Source organism: Typopeltis vanoorti, chromosome 3, assembly GCF_054136105.1.
Source record: "Typopeltis vanoorti isolate ZY-2024b chromosome 3, IOZ_Tvanoo_1.0, whole genome shotgun sequence".
Classification (NCBI taxonomy): Eukaryota; Metazoa; Arthropoda; class Arachnida; order Uropygi; family Thelyphonidae; genus Typopeltis; species Typopeltis vanoorti.
In genome coordinates, this window is record NC_143551.1 from 116,910,751 (window position 1) to 116,933,340 (window position 22,590).

The window sequence follows — 22,590 nt, forward strand, 5'->3', positions numbered from 1 at the left end:
TCAGCCAAAACACTATTAACAAAATTCTCTACAAAACCTCAATATAAAACAAATACAAACCAGACTACAGTAAAATTATAACCATTCCCTTCATTAAAGGGACATCAGACAAAATAAACAAGGAAACAATCCTTGTTTATTTAATCCAAAATAAACAGAGTACTACAAAAGTACAACCTCGAAGTCACCTTTAAACCTCCTGCAAAATTAAAAAGCCTACTCAATTCATCCAAAAACCCATTCCCTCCACTAGTCCACCCTGGAGTTTACCGGATTTATTGTACTTGCAACGTACCATATATAGGAGAAACAGGATGCACAATTCCTATCAGACAAAAAGAACATAAACGACACATTAAATATAATAATTATGGTGAAGCTGGCTTTTCTGATCATGTTCTGAATATCTTACACAGAATTGAATGGAAAAGCACTAGCTGTCTACATCGCACTAAAACATGGTATGAACGAAAATTTAAGGAAGCCTATGAGATGATTATCAACCACCCCAATCTGAACAATAATGATGGTCTAAAAATCCCAAACATATGGAGGGTATATATTCGACCCACGGAACCTTCCTCACTATGAACAACTATAAACAGGACTAGAAAATCCAGTATCTTAAATCAAAAATAAAAATTGTAATACTAAAAAATAGGACATCATTGTTTCTGAAAGAAAACCATCTGAAAGAACGTTTATTCCTGTCTTCATAAATTTAATTTAGCTTGATGTAATTTATAATTTATTTATTTATTTTATTATTATTTTTTTTCACTAGAGGTCATGCCAGTAGAATAACATGTGATCAAATCATTGTTTCTCTAGTTTACAGTTAATAATGTAACTCAGCTTGTCTTGTATATTTATGTATGCTCCAGATGATGATGTAAAGATCAAAACGTCTTGATAATAAAAAAGTTTTTTTAACATGGTTGTAAATCCATAAAATTTTAAAATGAATAACAGGTCGTTTTGGTTTTGGTATTCGTAACACTGCAGGGAAGAGACTAGTTGAGTTTTGTGCAGAGAATTCATTGTTTGTTGCTAACACCTGCTTTAAACAGCACAAAAGAAGATTGTACACATGGGTATCACCTGACGGACAACACAGAAATCAAATTGACTATATACTTGGACAAAGAAGATGGAGAAGTGCAATTCAGTCTGTCAAGAATTTTCCAGGTGCAGACAGTGGAACAGACCATGAGTTATTTGTGGCTACGATACATGTGAAACTACGGAAACTGAAAACATCACAAATGTCTATCAGATATGATCTTGGAAACATACCAGCTGAATACAATATTAGCATATAGAACAGAGTCAACAAACTTAATTTGTGTGAAAGAGAACCAGATGAACTATGGGAAGAGATTAAAGATATAATTAAAACAGAAGCAAAGAAGAATATCCCAACAGTTTGTAAGAAGAAGTCTAAATGGCTGTCAGAAGATTATATCAAAACTGCTCAGGAAAGGAGGAAAATAAAGGCCACAGGAAATTTGCAGGAAGTATGGCATTTGAATGCAGAGTTTCAACGACAAACCAGAAGAGACAAGGAAAAATACTTTAACCAGGAATGCCAACAAATAGAACACCAAAACAAGAAAGGAAAAACAAGAGATCTTTTCAAAAAGATCAGAGAACTAACAGGAAAGTTTAGTGCTAAGGTGACAATATTGAAAAATAAACACAAAGGATATCTTACAGAAGCTGCAGACATCAAAGAAAGATGGAAATAGTATACAGAAGACCTTTACGGAAAGGACTCCAAAATTACTGAGAAATTTGAAGAGCAGAATTATACACAGGAACCAGTACCAGCGGAGAATGAAGTAAGGTGGGCACTGCAACAGATATCCAGTAAGAAAGCACCAGGAGGAGATGGAATACCCATTGAGCTGCTCAAAGCTCTGGGAGAAGAGGCAGTTAAAATTTTAACAGCTCTATGTCAGCAAATTTGGATCACAACTGCATGGCCTAGAGAATGGAAAAAAACAGTTTATATACCTTTATTGAAGAAAGGCGATGAAGAGAGTGTGAAAATTACAGAACTATAACATTGATTTCTCATGCAAGTAAAGTCTTACTTAAGATCATTCAGAAAAGACTGGAACCATTCATGAAGAGAGAAATGCCAGATGAACAGGCAGGATTTTGAAAAGGCAGAGGAACAAGAGATCAAATTGCCAATGTGAGATGGATAATAGAAAGAGCACAGGAATATCACAAGAATGTCTACCTTTGTTTCCTTGACTATAGCAAGGCTTTTAACTCTGTAGATCATGTGAAACTGTGGAATGTGTTAAGAACAATTGGAGTCCCAGAGCATTTCATTATCTTTCTGAGGAATCTTTATTATGAACAAGAAGCTACTGTCCGAACAGATCTTGGAGAAACCAAGTATTTCACAATAGGCAAAGGGGTGCGACAAGGATGTATTTTATCTTCATACCTGTTTAACTTGTACAGCGAATACATTTTAAGAATGGCAGGGCTGGAAGAGTCTTCAGTTGGAATTAAAATTGGTGGAAAAAATATTAATAATTTGAGGTATGCAGATGATACCGCCTTGCAAGCAGAATGCAAAGAAGATTTGAAGGAACTTATTATGAAAGTTAAAGAAGAAAGTGCTAAATATGATCTTAAACTTTACCTCAAAAAGACAAAAGTTATGGCAACATGTGAACTTAATGATTTTGAAGTAGATGGGGAGAAAATGGAAGCAGTTAACAATTTTGTGTTCCTAGGATCCCGAACTGATAAAGATGGTTATTGTACTGAAGAAGTTAGAAGAAGATTATTACTCGGAAAAAAAAGCAATGACAAATTTAAGCAAGATCTTTAAAGATAAAGATATTAGCCTCACAACAAAAATCAGAATCGTGAAAGCAATGGTATTCCCTGCGGTGCTGTATGGATGTGAAAGTTGGACCCTGAGAAAAAGTGAAAGAAGGAAGATAGATGCATTTGAATTATGGGTTTGGAGATGCTTACTAAGAATACTATGGACTGCAAAGCAAACCAATAAATCAGTGATAGACAGAATAAAGCCAGATTGCTCCCGTGAAGCTATGATCATCAAGCAAAAATTGTCATACTTTGGACATATTATGCAAGCAAATGACAGTCTGGAGAAGATGATGATGCTTGCTAAAGTTGATGGAAGCAGGAGAAGAGGAAGACCAAGAATTAGATGGGTGGATGGAGTTAAAGAAGCAACTTGAGTGCACTTGGGGGTTCTGAAAGACATGGTCAGGGACAGATCGGAATGGAGAGTGTATGTTCGTGGAGTCGCCAGGAGTCGGAAACAACTCGATGGATCATAACACACAGACAAACTACTAATTATATATTAGGTTTTATCCTTTATCCAAGTGTTAGCAAACAAAGTTTGCACCTGAAGTACTTTCAGGACTGCGGCAACTCATGGTAAAGGTGGTATAAGTTCTCATCACTTGCCTTAGTATCACCAATAATACAAAGGATAAAACCCATTATATAATTAGTAGCAGAGCCAAGTGAAAAAACTTCCCTAAACTTATCTCTAATCCAGAGAATTTTAATAATAGGGTGTGACATCCTTTGGCAACTCGTATAGGTAAATATGACTTCTCCATTACTTTCACCTTAGTATCACCACCTCTGGGTCTGGCTCCCACCGATGAGACCTCAATAAAGGTCGAAACTGGTCTGGGTAGTGGCCCTCCCCTTAATGCATAGCATTACACATGTCTGCAAGGAGATGTGCTTTGCATTATGGGAGATAGTAAGGAGTGATGAGAACTCATACCACCTTTACCACGAGTTGCCCTAGTCCTGAAAGTACTTCAGGTGCAAACTATGTTTGCTAACACTTGGATAAAGGATAAAACCCAATATATAATTATTAACTGTTATCACTTTTCTTGTAGTTTTTTAATTTATTCATGCTAATTCCTGATGAAGTGAAACAAAGTTTCTTCACACAAAACTAGTTGAATTAAAAACATAGTTTCTTTTTGACTTCTTTGTGAGGTTTAATAGTGGAAAATAGTGATTCTAATATGTCCTTTCTCCACAGAAGCCTACACAATAAGAAGTCAGAAATAGTTTTTCTGCCATCAATGATATGCAGTTATCTTACAATACAGTAACGATATGAGGGATGCCCAGAAAGTAAGTTCCGTTTTTAAATGTTTTCACTGCAGCACTGCGATTGCAATGGTGCACATGTGTGCTGAGTTTATTGATTCCTTAGAGGAGTTGGTGCCATTTTCAGACATTCTCGCAATGCATATGCTTCTTGGTGTGTGTTTATAATGCCTAAGAAAATCGAATCGTCCGCCACATGTGAAATTAGGTCAGTTATCCGTTTCTTGAATGCGAGGAATGTTAAAGTCGCTGAAATTCATTGGCAAATTATTGAGGTTTATGGAGAACACGTAATTGAGTGATTCAATGGTACGAAGATGGGTAAAGACTTTTTAATGAAGGAAGGACAGGTGTGCACGATGATGAACAGAGCAGGCGACCATCTTTAGTGACTGATGATTTGGTGCGTTCAGTTGAAGAGAAGATTCGACAGAATAGGGGATTCACTATGATGTCACTTTTGCTGAAATTTCCAGAAGTTTCACATTCGTGTCTTCATGAAATTTTGTCGGAGAAACTGAAGTGAATCGGCTGGGCATCGCGTTGGAATTCTTGACATCCTACCATGAGGATGGTGATGCTTTCCTGAGCAGACTTGTCAACGGGGACAAGACTTGGGCGTCACATACAACTCCTGAATTAAAACAACAGTCCACAGAGGGGAGGCACACTTCATCACCAGTCAAGACGAAATTGAAGACAACGGTTCCCACTCGGATGTGCACTGTGTTTTGGGACAGACAAGGAATTTTGCTGGTAGACTCCTTGGGTCAAGGCTCCACAATCAATGTAAGTATGTACTGCCAAACCCTTAAGAAACAGCATCGTACGATCCAGAATAAACGACGTGGAATGCATTCCTGTGTATGGGCAGGCGTTCATGATAATGCCTGCCCACACACAGCCGACATAACACAAAAACTTCTCGCCACCTTCAGCTGGGATCAATTCCATCATCCCCCCATATAGTCCTGACCTCGCGCCAAAGCGACTTTCACTTGTTCAAACATCTGAAATCTTTCCTTGGTGACTGGCAGTTTCAAGACGAGGAGGAGGTCAAAGAAGCAGTGGTTTGCGTCACAGGCAGAAACCTTCTACGACGAAGGTATACAACTCTTGGTGTCCCTGTTATGATAAGTACCTGAACAATGGCGGAAATTATGTAGAAAAGTAGTGAAAGATGTCTACTTTAATTTCCAATAAAGTTTTTTTTTGTAAGTATATTTTTGTTCCTCTGACAGCCCATCGGAACTTACTTTCTAGACATCCCTTGTATATTGCAAAAAAAGTTTTTATTTAAAGGGTTAGTTAGCTTCTTAGCAGTCCCTCTCATCATTTTGGTTCTTTCTGCTTGGTAAACAATTAAAAATTTTAAGTAAGGATAAATAAACCAATAAATAATCGTTTAAGGAAACAAAGTCAAGTGAAGATGAATTTTTATTTGAGAAGTAGATCTTACATAAAAATTTGTGAACACCACTCTTATATCCATCTTTTAAGGAACTGCTTAAAAATAGCTGCCTTATCTATTTTTATTCATAAGGACTAACACCTCCCTCTTTTAGCTTAGAGTCTGTATAGGGTTCCTTGTTCCTGTACGTTATATTATGGATTTAAATGTTTTCTTGCACTTGCTTTTCAGAATCTGCAGGTGCCTTAAAAAAATCAATTACTGTTTTCCACAGAGTTTAACTCTATGGAAATCAGTAATCCTTAGGTATTCTTAGTTACAACCTAACTTCCTGCTAGTGCCAATGGGGGGAGTAGTTTTTCTAGCTAAGGCTTTAGTCTAATAAATTCCACTTTACTTTGTACTGCTAGTGTATTGTTACAATTTTATAAAATTATATCGTACCTCTGAAGATGTTTATGTGACAAACAAAATATTGAAACAAATTCCAACCAGCAACAAAGCTTAAATACATGGTTGAGGTAGTTGAGGATTAGTTTACTTATTTGGTGAGAACAAGTATTTAGATTAGGAGAGGGAAACAGTAGTGTCAGATTATGAAAAAAGAGGTGATAATACCAGACTCTTATAGTGCCAAAGAACACAAGGCTGAAATTGGGAGGGTAAAGGTTAATCCATAGAAAAGGAAATATGAATAATGTTACAGTCAGAGTTGCCCTGATGAAAGCTGACACCTACAGCATATATTCCATATAAGGTTAAGAAAACATCCTGGGTGTTGGAAGATGATAAAGGTAATTCAATATGCTGGTTTGTAAGTGAACAATTTATGTCAGATCGATATTCACTATAAATAATTTTGATCCCTTCCCACTTGATCTGTGAAATTAGAGATCATATGCCAATCTGAATTATGAACACTGACGTATCAAAGAAAGATTATCTCACTATCTGAGTAATCAGACTATAGAAAACAAGCCTTCAGAGATAATATAATCAAAGAGGTCAACATGGTGATTTCATTTAGGATAACATTAAAGGCACCAAAAAAAGTTTGAATTAACACTGAAGTCTCAAAGGAAAATATTCTCATGTGTGAGAAATCAGACTATAGAAAATCAGTGCTCAGAAATAATAATGAAAGAAGTCTGCATGGTGATCACAATTAGGAGAGCCATAAGCAGTGGCAAGTGAAGTCAACAAAATGAGTTATGAAAGTCCTGAGTCAGAGCAGATTATAAAGATGTTATATAAGGTTTAGTATTCTCTGGCAAATTGAACGTCTCTCCCTAAAAGGAATACACAATCATTTACCATTTATCTGACCTTTAAATTAACCAACCCTTGCATGTCAACCGCCTTCTTATTTACTTAGTGTATGACTAAAAATAAAAGGAATTAATGCGGCAAGCTATATACAAATTGCTAGGTCAGTTAAATAGTACAAATTGATAGCACTATTTAAGAGTAAATGCAAGCTTCTGGGGCCTCTAAAGAAGAAGTGTGTGGGGGCAGTCATCAGTGATATGATGCCTAGTATGCACAGTAGCTTTGTCCAGTATTAAATCTGTTTAGCTGATTCCAGGAGTGTTGAGGCAGATTGAATCTGGAAGGTTGGTAGTTGGATTTGTAATCAAGTACTTATTTATAGTTTGTTCCAGTCCTCTCCACCAGTCCTGGGGACCATCATCTGGTACTTCCACAAGCCATATGAGATATCTGGAAGTAAAGTAGCAAGCTGGAGGCAGAGAGCTATCTTGTTGTATAGGAAGGCACATGTTATTTCTGATTTGCAAGCTCCTGAACTGGCCTGGTTGGCATATGGTTAGCGTATTTGCTTTCCAGCCAAAAGGCTGTGGGCTCGAATCCTGAGGTAGGCATGGAAGTTTGTGATTGTCTGTGAAAATACTAGTGGTGGTGGGCAGTAGATGGCATCGGTGTAGATGATGATGGTAGTTGCAGTTTGATGTAATTGGCGGAAACGGGGAGTTGTAGAGTAGGCGCACTCCCTCAATGAGTCCTTGGACTCCTTGGAGGTGTCACGTAATAATAATAATTTTATTTCTTAGATGATGGCTTCTCCTCTGAAGCATGGAAGAGTGATATGGGAAAGAACAAACAACCATGGCAGAGGAGTAGATCTTAAAGTACCAGAGATGGTTCTCATTGTTATGCTAAGCTATGAGTCCACAAGAGTCATGTAGTGACTTTGGCTCTAAACTGGCAAATACTCTGTTACAAGGATGACCAGAAGCTGCAGTTCTAAGTGTTGAAGCATTGCAAATCCCAAGTTATGCCTGTGAGTGTGTTTATAATTTAATACCTGTATGTTTGTATATGTTTAAAATATCACATAAGTTAACAAGACTTACTTATTTCACTGAAAGTGTGAGATTTTACTGCTTTCAAGAAACTATTATGATGATAACATTTAATGGTGGAAGATTGTCTCACGTCACCACTGAAGTGGAACCAGAAATGCTATGTGTGCTGGAGCAAGCATGAGTAAAAAGAATATGGTAACTAGTAAACTAGTCTTTCATAATGAATGAAATATGTTTTGAAAGCTTTTTATTTAGCTGTTATGTTACAAAGGTAACTGGAATAAGTTATATATGATGATGGTAACATCATCATATACAACAAAATAGTGAGAAATTTATATGAACTTTAAAACATGATAAACGAAGTTTCTTACACAGGACAAATGTTTATTGGATATCAAAAGTTCTATAAAACCAGTAATGATTTAATGTCTGTTTCAGAAAACAGATACAGCAATCTGATTTTGAAAAGTTTGATAATTTTCCCCTAGAAATACTTTACACAGGAAGAGGAAAAAGGTTGTGAATTCTGAAGAAGAAAGTAGAAAGGAGGAATGTTTTATGTAATCTTTCTAGAAGGCATTAAATGAAGAACACTAGACATTTCAAAATTGAGAATTTTATCATCTGGTCTGAACTTTCATATCTCTTACTCAAGATTTTCATAAGAGAAAAGTAGTTTTCAGAATAATGAACTGTTTCTGATGAGGAAACTGTTTATTTCAAAAGAAGTCTAGATGTGGTTAAAAAAACATGATGTTCTTTTTAGTTGGCATATTTCAGGCCCAGATAAGATGTGATTTAGTTAATTATTTTTTCTATATTTCAAGATCAGATACTGTGGTTCAATTTGAGAATATAGTAAATTTCTTTTAATATATTTTAGTATTATTAAACTTTTTTTTTTGTTTTTGTAAAAAGAAGTGTGAAAACTCAATTTACTTAATTATATTGTGAAGTTAAGATTGATTTTTAAGAAAACAGGAGAGAATTAGTAGTATACACATATCTAGGATCATGCCTGCGTGTTTAGATTTTGATATAGAAATCTGATACTACCTGCAGCTATTTCTTCTAATTTCATATTAGGTTCACAGGATCACATTTTGATGATCTGAAGTTTAATACCAGAAGCCAATATAAACAAAATTTATCACTCACCTAAATCAGGCTTTTCTTTATTGTTTTGCTTTGAAGAACATTTAGGGCAGTAGTACAACGAAATTCCATTATTACATTCATATGGTTCAAAATCAGGCTTACTATCCATAGACCTAAATCCACAAAAAATGAATTAGTCAAAAAATAAATGTCCACTGCACATTTTGTGTAAAATATATTTAAAATAAATACAGGAACTTCTGATGAAAAGACAAATGTGGAAAATTCATTAAAAATAAATAATTTAATTTATTATTAATGAATAATAATAATAATAATAAAAACACATATGCACAGGGGCCAAAACCTTCGTTTAACACACTGTAGTGTAAATATGCAAGTACTTTGGTTTGCGAGATGTCAACAGAAATATCTGTATTTACATTCTAGTATATTAATTAAGCTTCCCCCCCCCCCCCCCACTGCTGGCAACCACTCAGGTGATCACTTCATGGTCATCTCACCAATGGAGGGTCATTTAACACCGCATTTATAATAACATCCTTTGATGAGATGATCAAATCCAAGACTTTCCCGTAACATACTACCTGAGGTAGTTGTCCCTCAAAAACTTGAGAAACTCATTTTCTTTACTTTTGGTCTATCTCATCATCTCAGTCTATATTGCCATAATTGAAATCAATGATCACCCCCCCTTCTTTTTTTTTGTTTGCTTGGCTAATTTGATTATGTATTTCATTATTTCATGGTCACTACTATTCACAATACTGGGTCTATTCTGTTCACCTCTATCTCACCATACTGCCTCAGAACCACTTTAAAAATACTTTTAAGTTCATGCTATTGCTAATATAGACAGACGTAGATTTCTTGATGGTAGGTTGAAATAATAATTTCAATCAAGTTCTTAAACGTGACCTGAGAGTTAATTGTAAGAAAGGGCTGAAAAGTCATCTATATTATTATTATTATTATTATTATTGCACAAGCACCTCCATGGATTCCAAAGACTCATCATGGGAGACCCAAACTATCAACACAATATCTCTCCTTGAAACCATTCCACCATTCTCCAAATGAAACATCTAGTCCTCACACCCTTGCTAACCACACTCTTACCCAACTTCCAGGGATGATTTCTTGTTCTGCCTCTAGCCAAGTGCTGAAACATTTTCCCCCTGCATCAATCCTATAAAAGCCTTTAAGTAACTGAAATGTTTCTATCATATTCCTCCCTTTTTCACCTATCAACCAACTTTTGCAATCCAAAAACCCTCAATCTATCTTCACAGGATCATTCCAAAGACCACTCGCCTCTGAAGCTTCTCCATCACTTCCTCATCCCAAAGAAATCCAGGTGACCAGACCTCAGCACAGAAATCCAGCTGCGGTTGTATCTAGGCTTTATAAAGAGGAATGATAACTTCCTTATTTCTGCTTGTTAGTGTGTTCTTCAATAACCAAGTAATCCTGTGAGCTACTTGGGCTAATTTAGCAATATGCCCTCTAAACTTCAGCTCCTTATCTACTACATCTACTACTCCCAAATCCTTGAGTTCATCAATTTCCTGGAGTACAGTTCCCTCGATGTGATACACAGCATGTAATCTTTGTATCCCAAAATGCAAAACTTTACACTTTTCCACATTAAATTGACATCCATTATGTTATGCCCATACTGTCAGCCTATTTAATCTCAACATCAGCTACATTAACTGTTAACTTATCCAACTTTGCATCATTAGCAAACAACAACTGAATATCTCCCTTCAGATTATTTCCTATATCATACATAGAAGTGGTCGAAGCACAGAGCCTTGCGACCCACCACTAGTCACCTGCCTTCTCCAGGATTTTGCTCGTCCATATACTATATTTTGGTATCTGTCCATAAGCCACCCTGTTATCCATATCACCAGTTTCCTATCCATCCCCCATTTGTTGCAGTTTGCATAACAAAGTTCCATGTGGTATCCTGTCAGACACATTTGCAAAATCCAGCAGTATCATAGTTCATCATTTTATATCCCTTTATTCATTTATAAATATTTATAATTTTATAATTATAAAAAAAGTAGAAAGGTAGAAAAGTAGAAGGACTGGCTCTTCACAAAAGTCATGCCGTACCTCATAGAGTATCTTATTCTAATCAACCCATTCATGAATTCACTTTTTGACCAACTTTTCCAGTACTTTTACCACCACTCCTGAGATACTAATTGGTCTCTAATTTCTTACCACAGACTTAGATCCTTGTTTATGCAAAGGAATTATTTTACCCTCCTTCCACTCTGTTGGGACTTTGTCAGAGCTGAGACTCTTAAATAAACAGCCTGGTCAAAGGCATCGCTAGTTCCCTTGCACTTTTCACCCTATATCACACCTTTAATATTGTTATATTTTATAATAGCCCAATATACATTAAGCAAGGATTTATTTCCCCCAAATATTTTTTCTCTCTCCTAACTCACTATATCAAAGTTTGCACAATAACGAACTATTTCTGTTGCCCCAAGTGTTTGCTACAATAAGCATCTAAGTAATAATATGTTAAAAGAAATGAAAATTCAATAAGTCAACTTGGCTAAAAACATGCATTAGATCACTAAATTCTCTTTAGTGATGATTATAAAATACAAAACCTTAACAAATATATGCACTTACAAATAATGGCACAGAGGACAATAAAGATGAATGAACTTGTGTAATGGTTCCAAAGCGGGATCTGTACTAACAACTGTAGCAAATATCCTGAATATGCTTGGAACTTCATGGGTAATGACTTCAGATAATAGAGTTGGTGTCCAATCTTTATGGCTAGTAATTTCTAGACATAATAAAAGTTATAGTGTTCATAGAAATATTACCAATAAGCCCAAATATATTTGGGTGATATAATGCATTGCTTACAAACATATAACTTTTACTTTAAAATGGTAAAACAAAGCCAACATTATCTGCTTTATTTCTGTTTAGAAATGGAAAAGTAAACTATTCACTTCAAGATAATAAAATGTAAATACTCAAATTAAGAATGAATTTCAGAGTTATAGGGATAGATAATAAAATATATCTAATCTGATATAATTCAAGGGGTTACTTAAAGGACAAAGCCAGACAACTGGGAGAAGACCCTACTTTACCTTTAAGGAATACAGAGAACTGATTGGGACTTCTGAACTAATGTCAAATCCTTAGCTTCACATGGTTCATCCATTAATAAGAATCCACTGGGTACTGAATGAATGAGGATGGGCTGACAATTTATACTTAGCTGACCAAACTGTACTTGTTATTGGCTTAAACCAGAAATGTAAAAGGATAGTACAACAAGTTGAGATTTCATAATGGCTGGAGCACTGCCTAGTTGCACAAGGTCCCAGCTGTTTTTGCCAGAGAACCGGGGTGAACAGTGAAAAGTCAGCTACGGGAACAAACTCCAACTCAACATCCAGAAGAACTGAAAATAAGAACTATCAAAACAAGGAGTATTAATGGAAAGGAATTCAAACTTGCTGAAGAAAAGCCCCATGGCTTTTCTTTAACAAGTTTGAAGGCTTTACTGAGACAGCAAGAAGACAAAAAACAGGTTTCTATTAAATAATAATTATAGGATGTTTGTTATATTTGAGTAATGATGATCAAGGAAAGGAATGAGTAGTGATAGCATCAACATCAAACATGAAGATACATTTCTTAATTCAAAGGCAATTTCAATAGTTATGTGGGCAAGCTATAAAATGAGAAAATGGACAATGAAATTTATTTGTGTCTATGGCCTTAAGGAAGGTTCACCTAATGAAGAAGCAGAGGAATTTTTTGAAAGATTACAGCAAGCAGCTGACAAAGAAAATGGAAAAGTGGTCCTTGATGGACATCTAAACCACAGAATATGAAAAGAATCCCACCAGGCATATAGAAATGTTTTGGTAAAATTTGGAGAAAAGGGCAAGGCTAATAATAATGGTCAGTACCTGCTAGATTTCTGCTTAGGATATGTCATTACTAATCATTACTAGTACCATGTTCCAACATAAATATGTGCACAAGTTCACATGAAGAGATGATGTAAGAAATAAGAAAAGCCTCACTATGTAATTGTTGATAGCAATATCTTTATGCTTGTTCATGATACAAGGGTAGGTATACAAAGGATGAGAAATTGAAAGTGATCATCACTTAGTTTTAAGTAGGATAAAAATGAATGTCACACTGAAAAGGAAAATATGTAAGAACATATTAAAAAAGAATTAAAGTTGGGTAACTTTTACAGGTAAACTGTAGACTCACTATTGAAACATTATTCAAGAAAAATGAACTAAACCTTGGAGTCTCAGTGGCAAACTGAAGAAGAGATAAGCAATTCTGGAAAAGAAGAAAGAAAGCATATCAAAAGCTCCTAGCAAATAAGTTTGCAGGTGCCTTTAAAGAATACAGAACAAAATGTAAGACAGTTAAGCAATGTGAAAAAGATCTAAGCAAGAATCATGGGAGAGAATATAGAAGATAAATATTGGGAAGGCAGCAAAACATCCTAGAGACTATTGAAAACACTTAGAAATATTGAAAGAAGATATCAAGGATGATTAGAATGCAGGTAATTATCAAGAGTATAATATTAAATGAAATTTATGAAATACTAATATTAGCTGCCTTGTGAAATTGAAAGTGAACTCTCATATTGAAAATGAAAAACACATTTTCAATATGAGACATATACATATGAAAAGGTTTAAAAATTATTGTTTACTTTTATGCATTATTATTTCACAATAAAACACTCTATATGATAAAAATAAATGAAAATTCTTCAAAATTTAAATTATTTAATGATATAAACATAATGCTGATTTTATAATAAAGTGGAAATAAAAAACAAATTTTGGTGTATTAATTTTGTACAAATGTATATCTAATCATCATCAAATTCTTGACGTACCCTCAAAGGATATCATAGTTTTGGATCCTACTTTCTATTCCGATGTATATTTCAGTTGTTGATTGACTCCACATTCGAACACAGAGAACATTTATTTTTAACTGCGTCACTCTATGTTCAAATTTGCATGAGCAACGTTGAGGAATCAACCATTAACCGATCTATATTATTACTAACTTAATTTTAGGCCGAGGTTCTCTTTGTTGTATAAGATTCCCGCTAAGATTCGAATTATTTTAATGAGCGGTGGAATGGAAGAAATCAGGCAAACACAAGATTCAATTCAAATAAAAATTATTTAATGCAGTGTCACGTAAATTTACATCAAAGCAAAGATTTCTAGTAGGGGAAACTACAGTTAAACAATAATTAAGTATTCACTGAGATACTAGCAAATCACTCAGCTGAGTATAATAATTACGATTAGAACTTATGCTTACAGATTCTATTCTTCTTATTATCAAGGATTCCTATCACAATTTCACTTCGATCAAAGTTATTATTCATCATCATCATCATCATCAAATTCCTGCCATGTACCCTCAAGGGGTGTACAGGATATGATAGTACTACATGAAAAAAATTACATCATTATTAATTTCCTATCTATAATTTTCCTCCAAATCAGTCTGTTACTTGTCAAGACTCCAACATTATCAGATCTTATATTTCTATCGTCTAAGGCACTTTGTACTGTATCAATCCACCTATATCTTGGTCTTCCTCTGGGTCGTTTTGCTGCCAACTTGGCAGAGAACACTTGTTTTGCTAATCTTTCCTCGCCCATTCTGTTTAAGTGACCATACCACCTGAGATTAGCTCTGTTAACACATTCCTGGATGCTGACAATGTCAAGATTTCTTTCCTAATATCCTCGTTTTTAATATGATATTGCCATTGATGCCATCTGTTCACGCCTATAATCTTTCTCAGGACTCTCATATCTGTGATCTCTAGTCTTTGGTCAAGTGTTTTACTTCTGACCCAGCTCTCAGATCCATAAGTTAAAACTAGTTTGAACACTGTCTTGTATACAGCTAATTTAGTGTTCCGACTAATTTCTCTCTTATTCCATATGAATTTATTCAAATGACTTCCCACCATACCAGCTTTGCTGATTCTGTTGTCTATTTCTATATTTAATTTACCATCTTCAGTAAAAATCGTGCCTAAATAGCTGAAATGTTTTACTTGTTCCACAGGTTCTCCATTCACAACACAGTTGACATTTTCAATGATTCTGCCTATTTTCATTGTCTTTGTCTTTTTATTGCTGACCTTCATACCATATCTATTACAACAGCTATTCAATTTAATCAGAGAATCTTGCAGACTTGTAGCGGATTTATTTAGAAGTAAAACATCATCCGCATAAAGCAAAGAGCTGACATTAACATCTCCAATTTCGATATCATGTTTAATACCACTTTCCTTCATAATGTGATCCATATAGATAATGAATAACAGAGAGGATAATGTACATCCTTGTCTCACACCAGATTTAACATTAAACCATCTTCCTGTACATCCTTCAATTCTAACTGCCGACTTACAACTCAAATACAGACTAAGTATTGCTTGATATAATGCCTTAATGACACCATATAACTGTAGCGTATTGAATAGCTTCGCTCTCTCTTGGCACCTTGTCATATGCCTTTTCGAGATCGACAAAACTTAAATACAGATCTTTGTTATATTCCCATGCTTTCTCTGACTATTTGTCGTAAAGTGAAGATCTGATCCTCACAGCCTCTATTTGGCCTGAATCCAGCTTGTTCTTCACCAAGCTTTTCTTCCACAATTCTTCTCAACCGTTTCTCAGGTATACTTGCATAGATCTTGCCAGAAACACTCAGTAGGGAAATACCTCTGTAATTCTCACATGCAGTTTTATTTCCCTTTTTATATATGGGTACTATGAGAGCTCTACTTCAATCATCGGGAATTCGTCCCTCTGGCCAGGCTTTCTGAACTATGCAGTGCAGCCACTGTAAGACTCTTATACCACCATACTTCAGCATTTCTGGTCGAATATCATCTACTCCTGCTGTCTTTGCACATTTCAAGCCTTTGATGGCTTTTTCTAATTCGAGTATGGATGTGTATTCCTGACTGCATGCCTGGTCGGTGTTTTTTACCACTGTGCTGTCATCACTGCTTGTTTCATTTAGCAGTTTTTCAAAGTAATTACTCCATACTTCAAGGATATCTTTTTCTACAGTTTACATGTCACCTTTATCATCTCTAACTCCTTTTACAGCACTCTTTCCTCCATTCCTAAGCTTCTTCAACAACCTCCAGAATATTTTGCCACCTTTTTGATATTGATTTTCTATATTCTTGGCAACGTCCTCCCATGACTTTTGTTTAGCTAGTTTTACACAGTGTTTAGCATTCTTGCATTTGTCTCTATATTCTCTAAGAACACAAGCTGACTCATTTGACAGGAACTTTTGATATGCTTTTTTCTTTTCCTTCACTGCCTCTTTAACTTCCTGTGTCCACCAGGGAGTTCTGATTTTTTTATCCTTACAGACAACCTCACCACATGCCTCTCCAGCTGAATCAATCAATATTTTCTTCAGAGTTTGCATTGAATCTCCAAGTTTGATTCCTGTTCTCAAACTCTTTCATTTTTCCTTCAATAATCTTTGTGTATTTTAGTCTACAGTTCACATCTGAGAGCTGCTCAACCTTTATCCGCTTTAAAACTTTCTTAAATGTTATTCTTTTCAATATGAAATTCAATTTAATCTTGCTCAAGACTAAATAGTGATCACTTCCAATTTCAAATCCTCTGTACACTCTGGTGTCCTGCACCAGGGAGAAAACATCACTATCAACAATAACATAGTCAATTAGACTTTTCTTATTCCTTGCCTCTTCTCTCCATGTGAATTTGTGCACATTTTTATGTTGGAACATGGTGTTAGTAATAACCAGTCCATGTCCTGAGCAGAAATCCAACAGATATTTGCCATTATTATTAGCTTTGCTCTTTTCTCCAAATTGAGAACGTTATTATTCAATATAGTTTAAATATCAACTCAGTTTAACTATTCAGAACAGTTATAAAATATAAACCATCTGACATTCATTTGAAGATTTCAAAGTTCTATCAACCTAGCAAAATCGTTCGCAGAAAGTTCAGTTTCCAATATTACATTAAGTTTCTTACAACAGGCTTGTCTATATCACACTTTCAGTCTTGAACTATTAATCCAAAACGTACAATATTTGGGACGCCAAGATGGAAATGTCTCACTACATCACACGTTCAATCTTGAATAGTTAAATACAGCAATAAGGATTAAATTATATTCGCTGGAAATATGTTTGCTACTTCACACTAGGCATAGAAAAGATAATCTTACCGGCATAAGCAGTATAGCTTCTTCACATCGAGAATCCTGTGAACACACTTAAATTCTTGTTGACTTTCACTTTGAGGCTACACAAACTTAAGGAATCTTCTGTTTTCGTAACTGATTAATAGACTTGGGAGAATATATCCTTTTTCGCTGGTTCAACTGAACTTCCAATTTCTTTCTTTTCTTATTCTTATTATCCCTTGTCCTGCATTATTCCACTGCAAGGCGATAGGAAATATAATAGAATTAGAACTCCGAAAAAGGTAAGTCAAAGTGCCAAGCGATTCCCAGTCTTTTCTATTCCATTAACGGCATGTCAATCGGCCAACTTCCTTGCTTGTTTCCGCTCTATCTGTGTCACTTCTTTTTCATGTACTGCTTATAACATCCTCTTCTCTCCTTTCCCACCAAAATCTGGTTCTAACTGGTTTAGTTGATATCACACTCGCTTCGTGCATCCTTTACAGTAACACGCACTAGCTAAAAATAACATAATTTGTCATAGCAGCCAATCAAGTGTTATCTTAAGGAATTTCCTGGATACATTAAAAATGCATATATTACAGTTTTTAACATGATATTAAAGGAATTAAACTCACAAACTAAATGATATTTTAATACATAGCTTTCCATAACTGTAATTTATCCCAAAAATATATAAATAAATAAATAAATATCAATTAACATAACTTGAAAGAAATTACATAAATAGCAAATTATGAGCATGAGACGATTAGTTTAAAAATCAAAACAAATTTTGCTCAGGGAATGGTAGATTATGTTGGCCCTGAATGATATATTAACAATTTCCATTTCTCTTCATTCAGAATCCAACAAAGGCTTACTCTTCCTCTGAAAAATTTTTCTTTAAAGAAAAATTTTTCACACAGGTCACTCCTGCAGCGGATCTAGACTACTTATTTTTTCATTTTTTTAAAAAAAAACCTTAATTTCCTATTATGATTTGTGCATGCATTCTCATCTACCTTTTCATTTAAATTTCTATCACCCTTATTACTGAGATCAGCATGTCTATCATACCTGCAGTGAGGAAATGTCTCTTCAGAATAAAATTTATGTTCTCTACCGCTAGTATTGTGTCTTGGATGTTTTGTTCTATTTGTGTCCTCTCTGCAATTACTCATTCTATGATAATTCTTTCCTTTTCTTCTCACAGTCTCTAGTGAATTTCCTAAGAAAACTACTTGGTTAGGCCTGTTTCTTTCTTTTCTTTCTCTTCTTGTTTTATTAGATCTAGTATTAAGAGTAGTTGCCTTGGCAAAGTGAACTCCAATTATTAGTTGATCAGGAGTGTCAACTTTTATTTCAGCCATGGGTGTCTGTTCTTTTAACACTTTCATTGCCAAGCTGAAAATTGGAATTTTGTGTGGTGGCCAAATTTTTTTTATTTAGTTAGCGACGTCCACGCGATAATGCGTGATCGGCCGTTTGGTGAGAACTCGCATCACGCGTATCGTTCATTGCTAAGCTGAAAATTGGAATTTCGTGTGGTGACCAAATTTTTTAAATTTTTTTATTTAGTTAGCGACGTCCACGCGATAACGCGTGATTGGCCGTTTGGTGAGAACTTGCATCGCGTGATTGGCAATGAACATGTTAATGCTATGTCTGTGCTGAATTGAGTTTCAGGCTTATCCAGTTTATCTACGTCTGCACTACTATTATGCTCAATTAATTTATTAGCATGTGATTGTACTTTACTTGGAGGTTGTGCATCGGTTGACTTACTAAACCTCTCTGTTAGTTTCTTCTTTCCAATATATATAGGCATAATATTGTGTCTTCTGTTCATCAGGAAGATGAACCTTGAAAGATTCACCCCTTAAAAATCACATGAAAAGTGATACCTTTCCATGAAGTTACTTCCCAAGATGATATGAGAATCTGGGTTATGTGTTGAAGGAATAACCAGTAAATCCTACCAGACACATAGTCTAAAACTTGGCAGATAAATTCTTGCACGAACCTTCTCATAAGCTATAAAATTGGAGTCAGATAGAGCAATAATTCTCAGAGGTCTCCTTAGTTGAGCTGTATCTTTCCTTAATGTATGCTTTATTTGTAGGAAATAGTTTCTACTAATAGTTGAAGCATTACAGCCTGTGTCGAATAAAATATTACACTGGAATCCTTGGATAATTCCTTTAATCTTCATCATTGACTAATTTGATTTAAGGGAGTTTTGATAATTACTGCATTTTCCGTGAGGGATATATCCAAAATTAGAATCCCATGTGTTGTTGGAGTATTTTTCTCTAATATAAGAGCAATTTCTGGTAATAATATGTCCAGTTCTGTAGCACTGGAAACATTTAGGAGGATCTCTAAGGGTTGAGAGATATTCTTTCCTTTATTGAGATTGAGAGGCAATGGGCATTTGTTGATTAATACCCTCTAATCTTTGCATCACCTAATCCAAACTTGTTAATATGGGCAGATTTTGTCTTTGTATTTCCTGTTCTATCATCTCGTTGATTCTATCTGTTGAGAGGTTGTGAAACCACTTGATCAAGGCGATTTATTATTGGTTGCTGCAATCTCTCCACTTCATGGTGAACTAGGGTTTTCACTTCCTCCATTAATTTCTTTTTGTTAGATTGATCTTCACTCTCCAATACTTGATTAAGATTTATAGAATTTTCCCCAATACTTTCTTCCTTCCTTTCTCCTTTCCAGTTTCGATTATGTTAGAGGAACAATCAGCCTTTTCAATGACAATTATATATCACTTAGATTGAACGAGGGAGAAAAGTCTCCTATCATTTGCTCTTTTTCTTTCACAGCTTTAAAACACTCTTCTAATGTGATAGTTCTCTTCCCTTAATTCTGGTCTAATACCTTGGTGGAATTGTTGGAACACAGCCCAATCTAAATGAGGTTTATCTACACTGGACACATAACTATTGGAGAGTGTTAACATACGATTATAAAAGTCAGTAACACTTTCCTATTTTTCTGTGTGACCTTCTGTAGTTTCCACAGATTTGGATCAATACTTCTTAGTTTAGAAAATTGTGATATCAAGGCATCTTTAAATTGAGGAAATACTTGCTGGGGGTTTACGGTTCGGAAGAACTCACTATCTTCCATTCCCATGCTAGACGCAAGAGCCATATTAATTTATCAGTTACAAGTTTAATTCTTATAATCTCAATTCCAAAACCTTTTCAAATACAATTTTTTAAATGACTTGCTCCACAACCTGCTCACCATGATTAACTTAACTCTACCACTAAGGTTATAAGGATTAATTCTTCTTAAGGAACTACAAAAACTTAATCACTCAATTCATATTAGTGAATCAACATCCTGTCGACTGCTGCACCATTTTGTTGGATCTTACTTTCTACTCTGATGTATATTTCAGTTGTTCACTGACTCCACATTCGAACACAGAGAATATTTATTTTTAACTGTGCCACTCTATGTTCAAATCTGCATGAGCAACATTGAGGAATCAACCATCAACCAATCTATATTATTATTAACTTAATTTTAGGCCGAGGTTCTCTTTGTTGTATAGGGTTCCTGCTAAGATTCGAATTATTTTAATGAGCGGTGCAATGGAAGAAATCAGGCAAACACAAGATTCAATTCAAATAAAAATTATTTAACCTCCCAGCCAGCCAATGTGGATGAAATAATGACACCAAATTGCACATCTTATCCATGTTATTCAATGGGTTTTAGAGCTTCGTATCCAGATTTAGCTCGACGTCTATAGACATTGTGGCCGGTTGGAGGGTTAATGCAGTGTCACGTAATTTTACATCAAAGCAAAGATTTCTATTAGGGAAAATACAGTTAAACAATAATTAAGTATTCATTGAGATACTAGCAAATCACTCAGCTGAGTATAATAATTACGATGAGAACTTATGCTTACAGATCCTATTCTTCTTATTATCAAGGATTCCTATCACAATTTCACTCTGATCAAAGTTATTATTATATATAGTTTAAATATCAACTCAGTTTAACTATTCAGAACAGTTATAAAATATAAACCATCTGACATTCATTCATTTGAAGATTTCAAAGTTCTATCAACCTAGCAAAATAGTTCGCAGAAAGTTCAGTTTCCAATATTATATTAAGTTACTTACAACAGGCTTCTCTATATCACACTTTCAGTATTGAACTATTAATCCAAATGGTACAATATTTGGGACGCCAAGATGGAAATGTCTCACTACATCTCGAATAGTTAAATACAGCAATAAGGATTAAATTATGTTCGCTACTTCACACTAGGCATAGAAAAGATAATCTTACCGGCATAAGCAGTATAGCTTCTTCACATCGAGAATCCTATGAACACACTTAAATTCTTGTTGACTTTCACTTTGAGACTACACAAACTTAAGGAATCTTCTGTTTTCGTAACTGATTAATAGACTTGGGAGAATATATCCTTTTTCGCTGGTTCAACTGAACTTCCAATTTCTTTCTTTTCTTATTCTTATTATCCCTTGTCCTGCATTATTCCACTGCAAGGCGATAGGAAATATAATAGAATTAGAACTCCGAAAAAGGTAAGTCAAAGTGCCAAGCGATTCCCAGTCTTTTCTATTCCATTAACGGCATGTCAATTGGCCAACTTCCTTGCTTGTTTCCTACTGCTCTATCTGTGTCACTTCTTTTTCATGTACTGCTTATAACATCCTCTTCTCTCCTTTCCCACCAAAATCTGGTTCTAACTGGTTTAGTTGATATCAAACTCCCTTCGTGCATCCTGTACAGTAACACATGCTAAGGCACGTGCTAGCCATAAATAACATAATTTCTCATACAGCCAATCAAGTGTTATGTTAAGGAATTTCCTGGATACATTAAAAATGCACATATTACAGTTTTTAACATTATATTTAAAGAAATTAAACTCACAAACTAAATGATATTTAAATACATAGCTTTTCATACTGTAATTTATCCCAAAAATATATAAATAAATAAATAAATATCAATTAACATAACTTTGAAAGAAATTACATAAATAGCAAATAATGAGCATGAGACTATTAGTTTAAAAAAAACAAACAAATTTTGCTCAGTGAATGGTAGATTATGTTGGACTCTGAATAATGTATTAACAATTTTCATTTCTCTTCATTCAGAATCCAACAATAGTACTTCATGAAAAATTTACCTCATTACTAACTTCCTATATACAATTTTCCTCCAAATCAGTTTATTACTTGTCAAGACCCCAACATCATTATCAGATCTTATATTTCTATCGTCTAAGGCACTTTGTAC

At 34.8% G+C, this 22,590-nt stretch overlaps 1 protein-coding gene across 2 annotated transcripts in view; it reads right to left on the reverse strand.

The window, feature by feature from the left end:
• LOC150108495 (protection of telomeres protein 1-like) overlaps window positions 1–22,590 on the reverse strand; it is a 492,786-nt gene that overhangs the window by 31,012 nt on the left and 439,184 nt on the right. For both annotated transcript variants that reach the window (XM_090415908.1, XM_090415909.1), the window contains exons 16-17: window positions 11,662–11,824; window positions 9,037–9,149 (exon numbers count right to left, since the gene is read on the reverse strand). In XM_090415908.1, coding sequence (XP_090272034.1) covers window positions 9,037–9,149; window positions 11,662–11,824 — 276 coding nt within the window. The remainder of the gene's footprint in view (window positions 1–9,036; window positions 9,150–11,661; window positions 11,825–22,590) is intronic.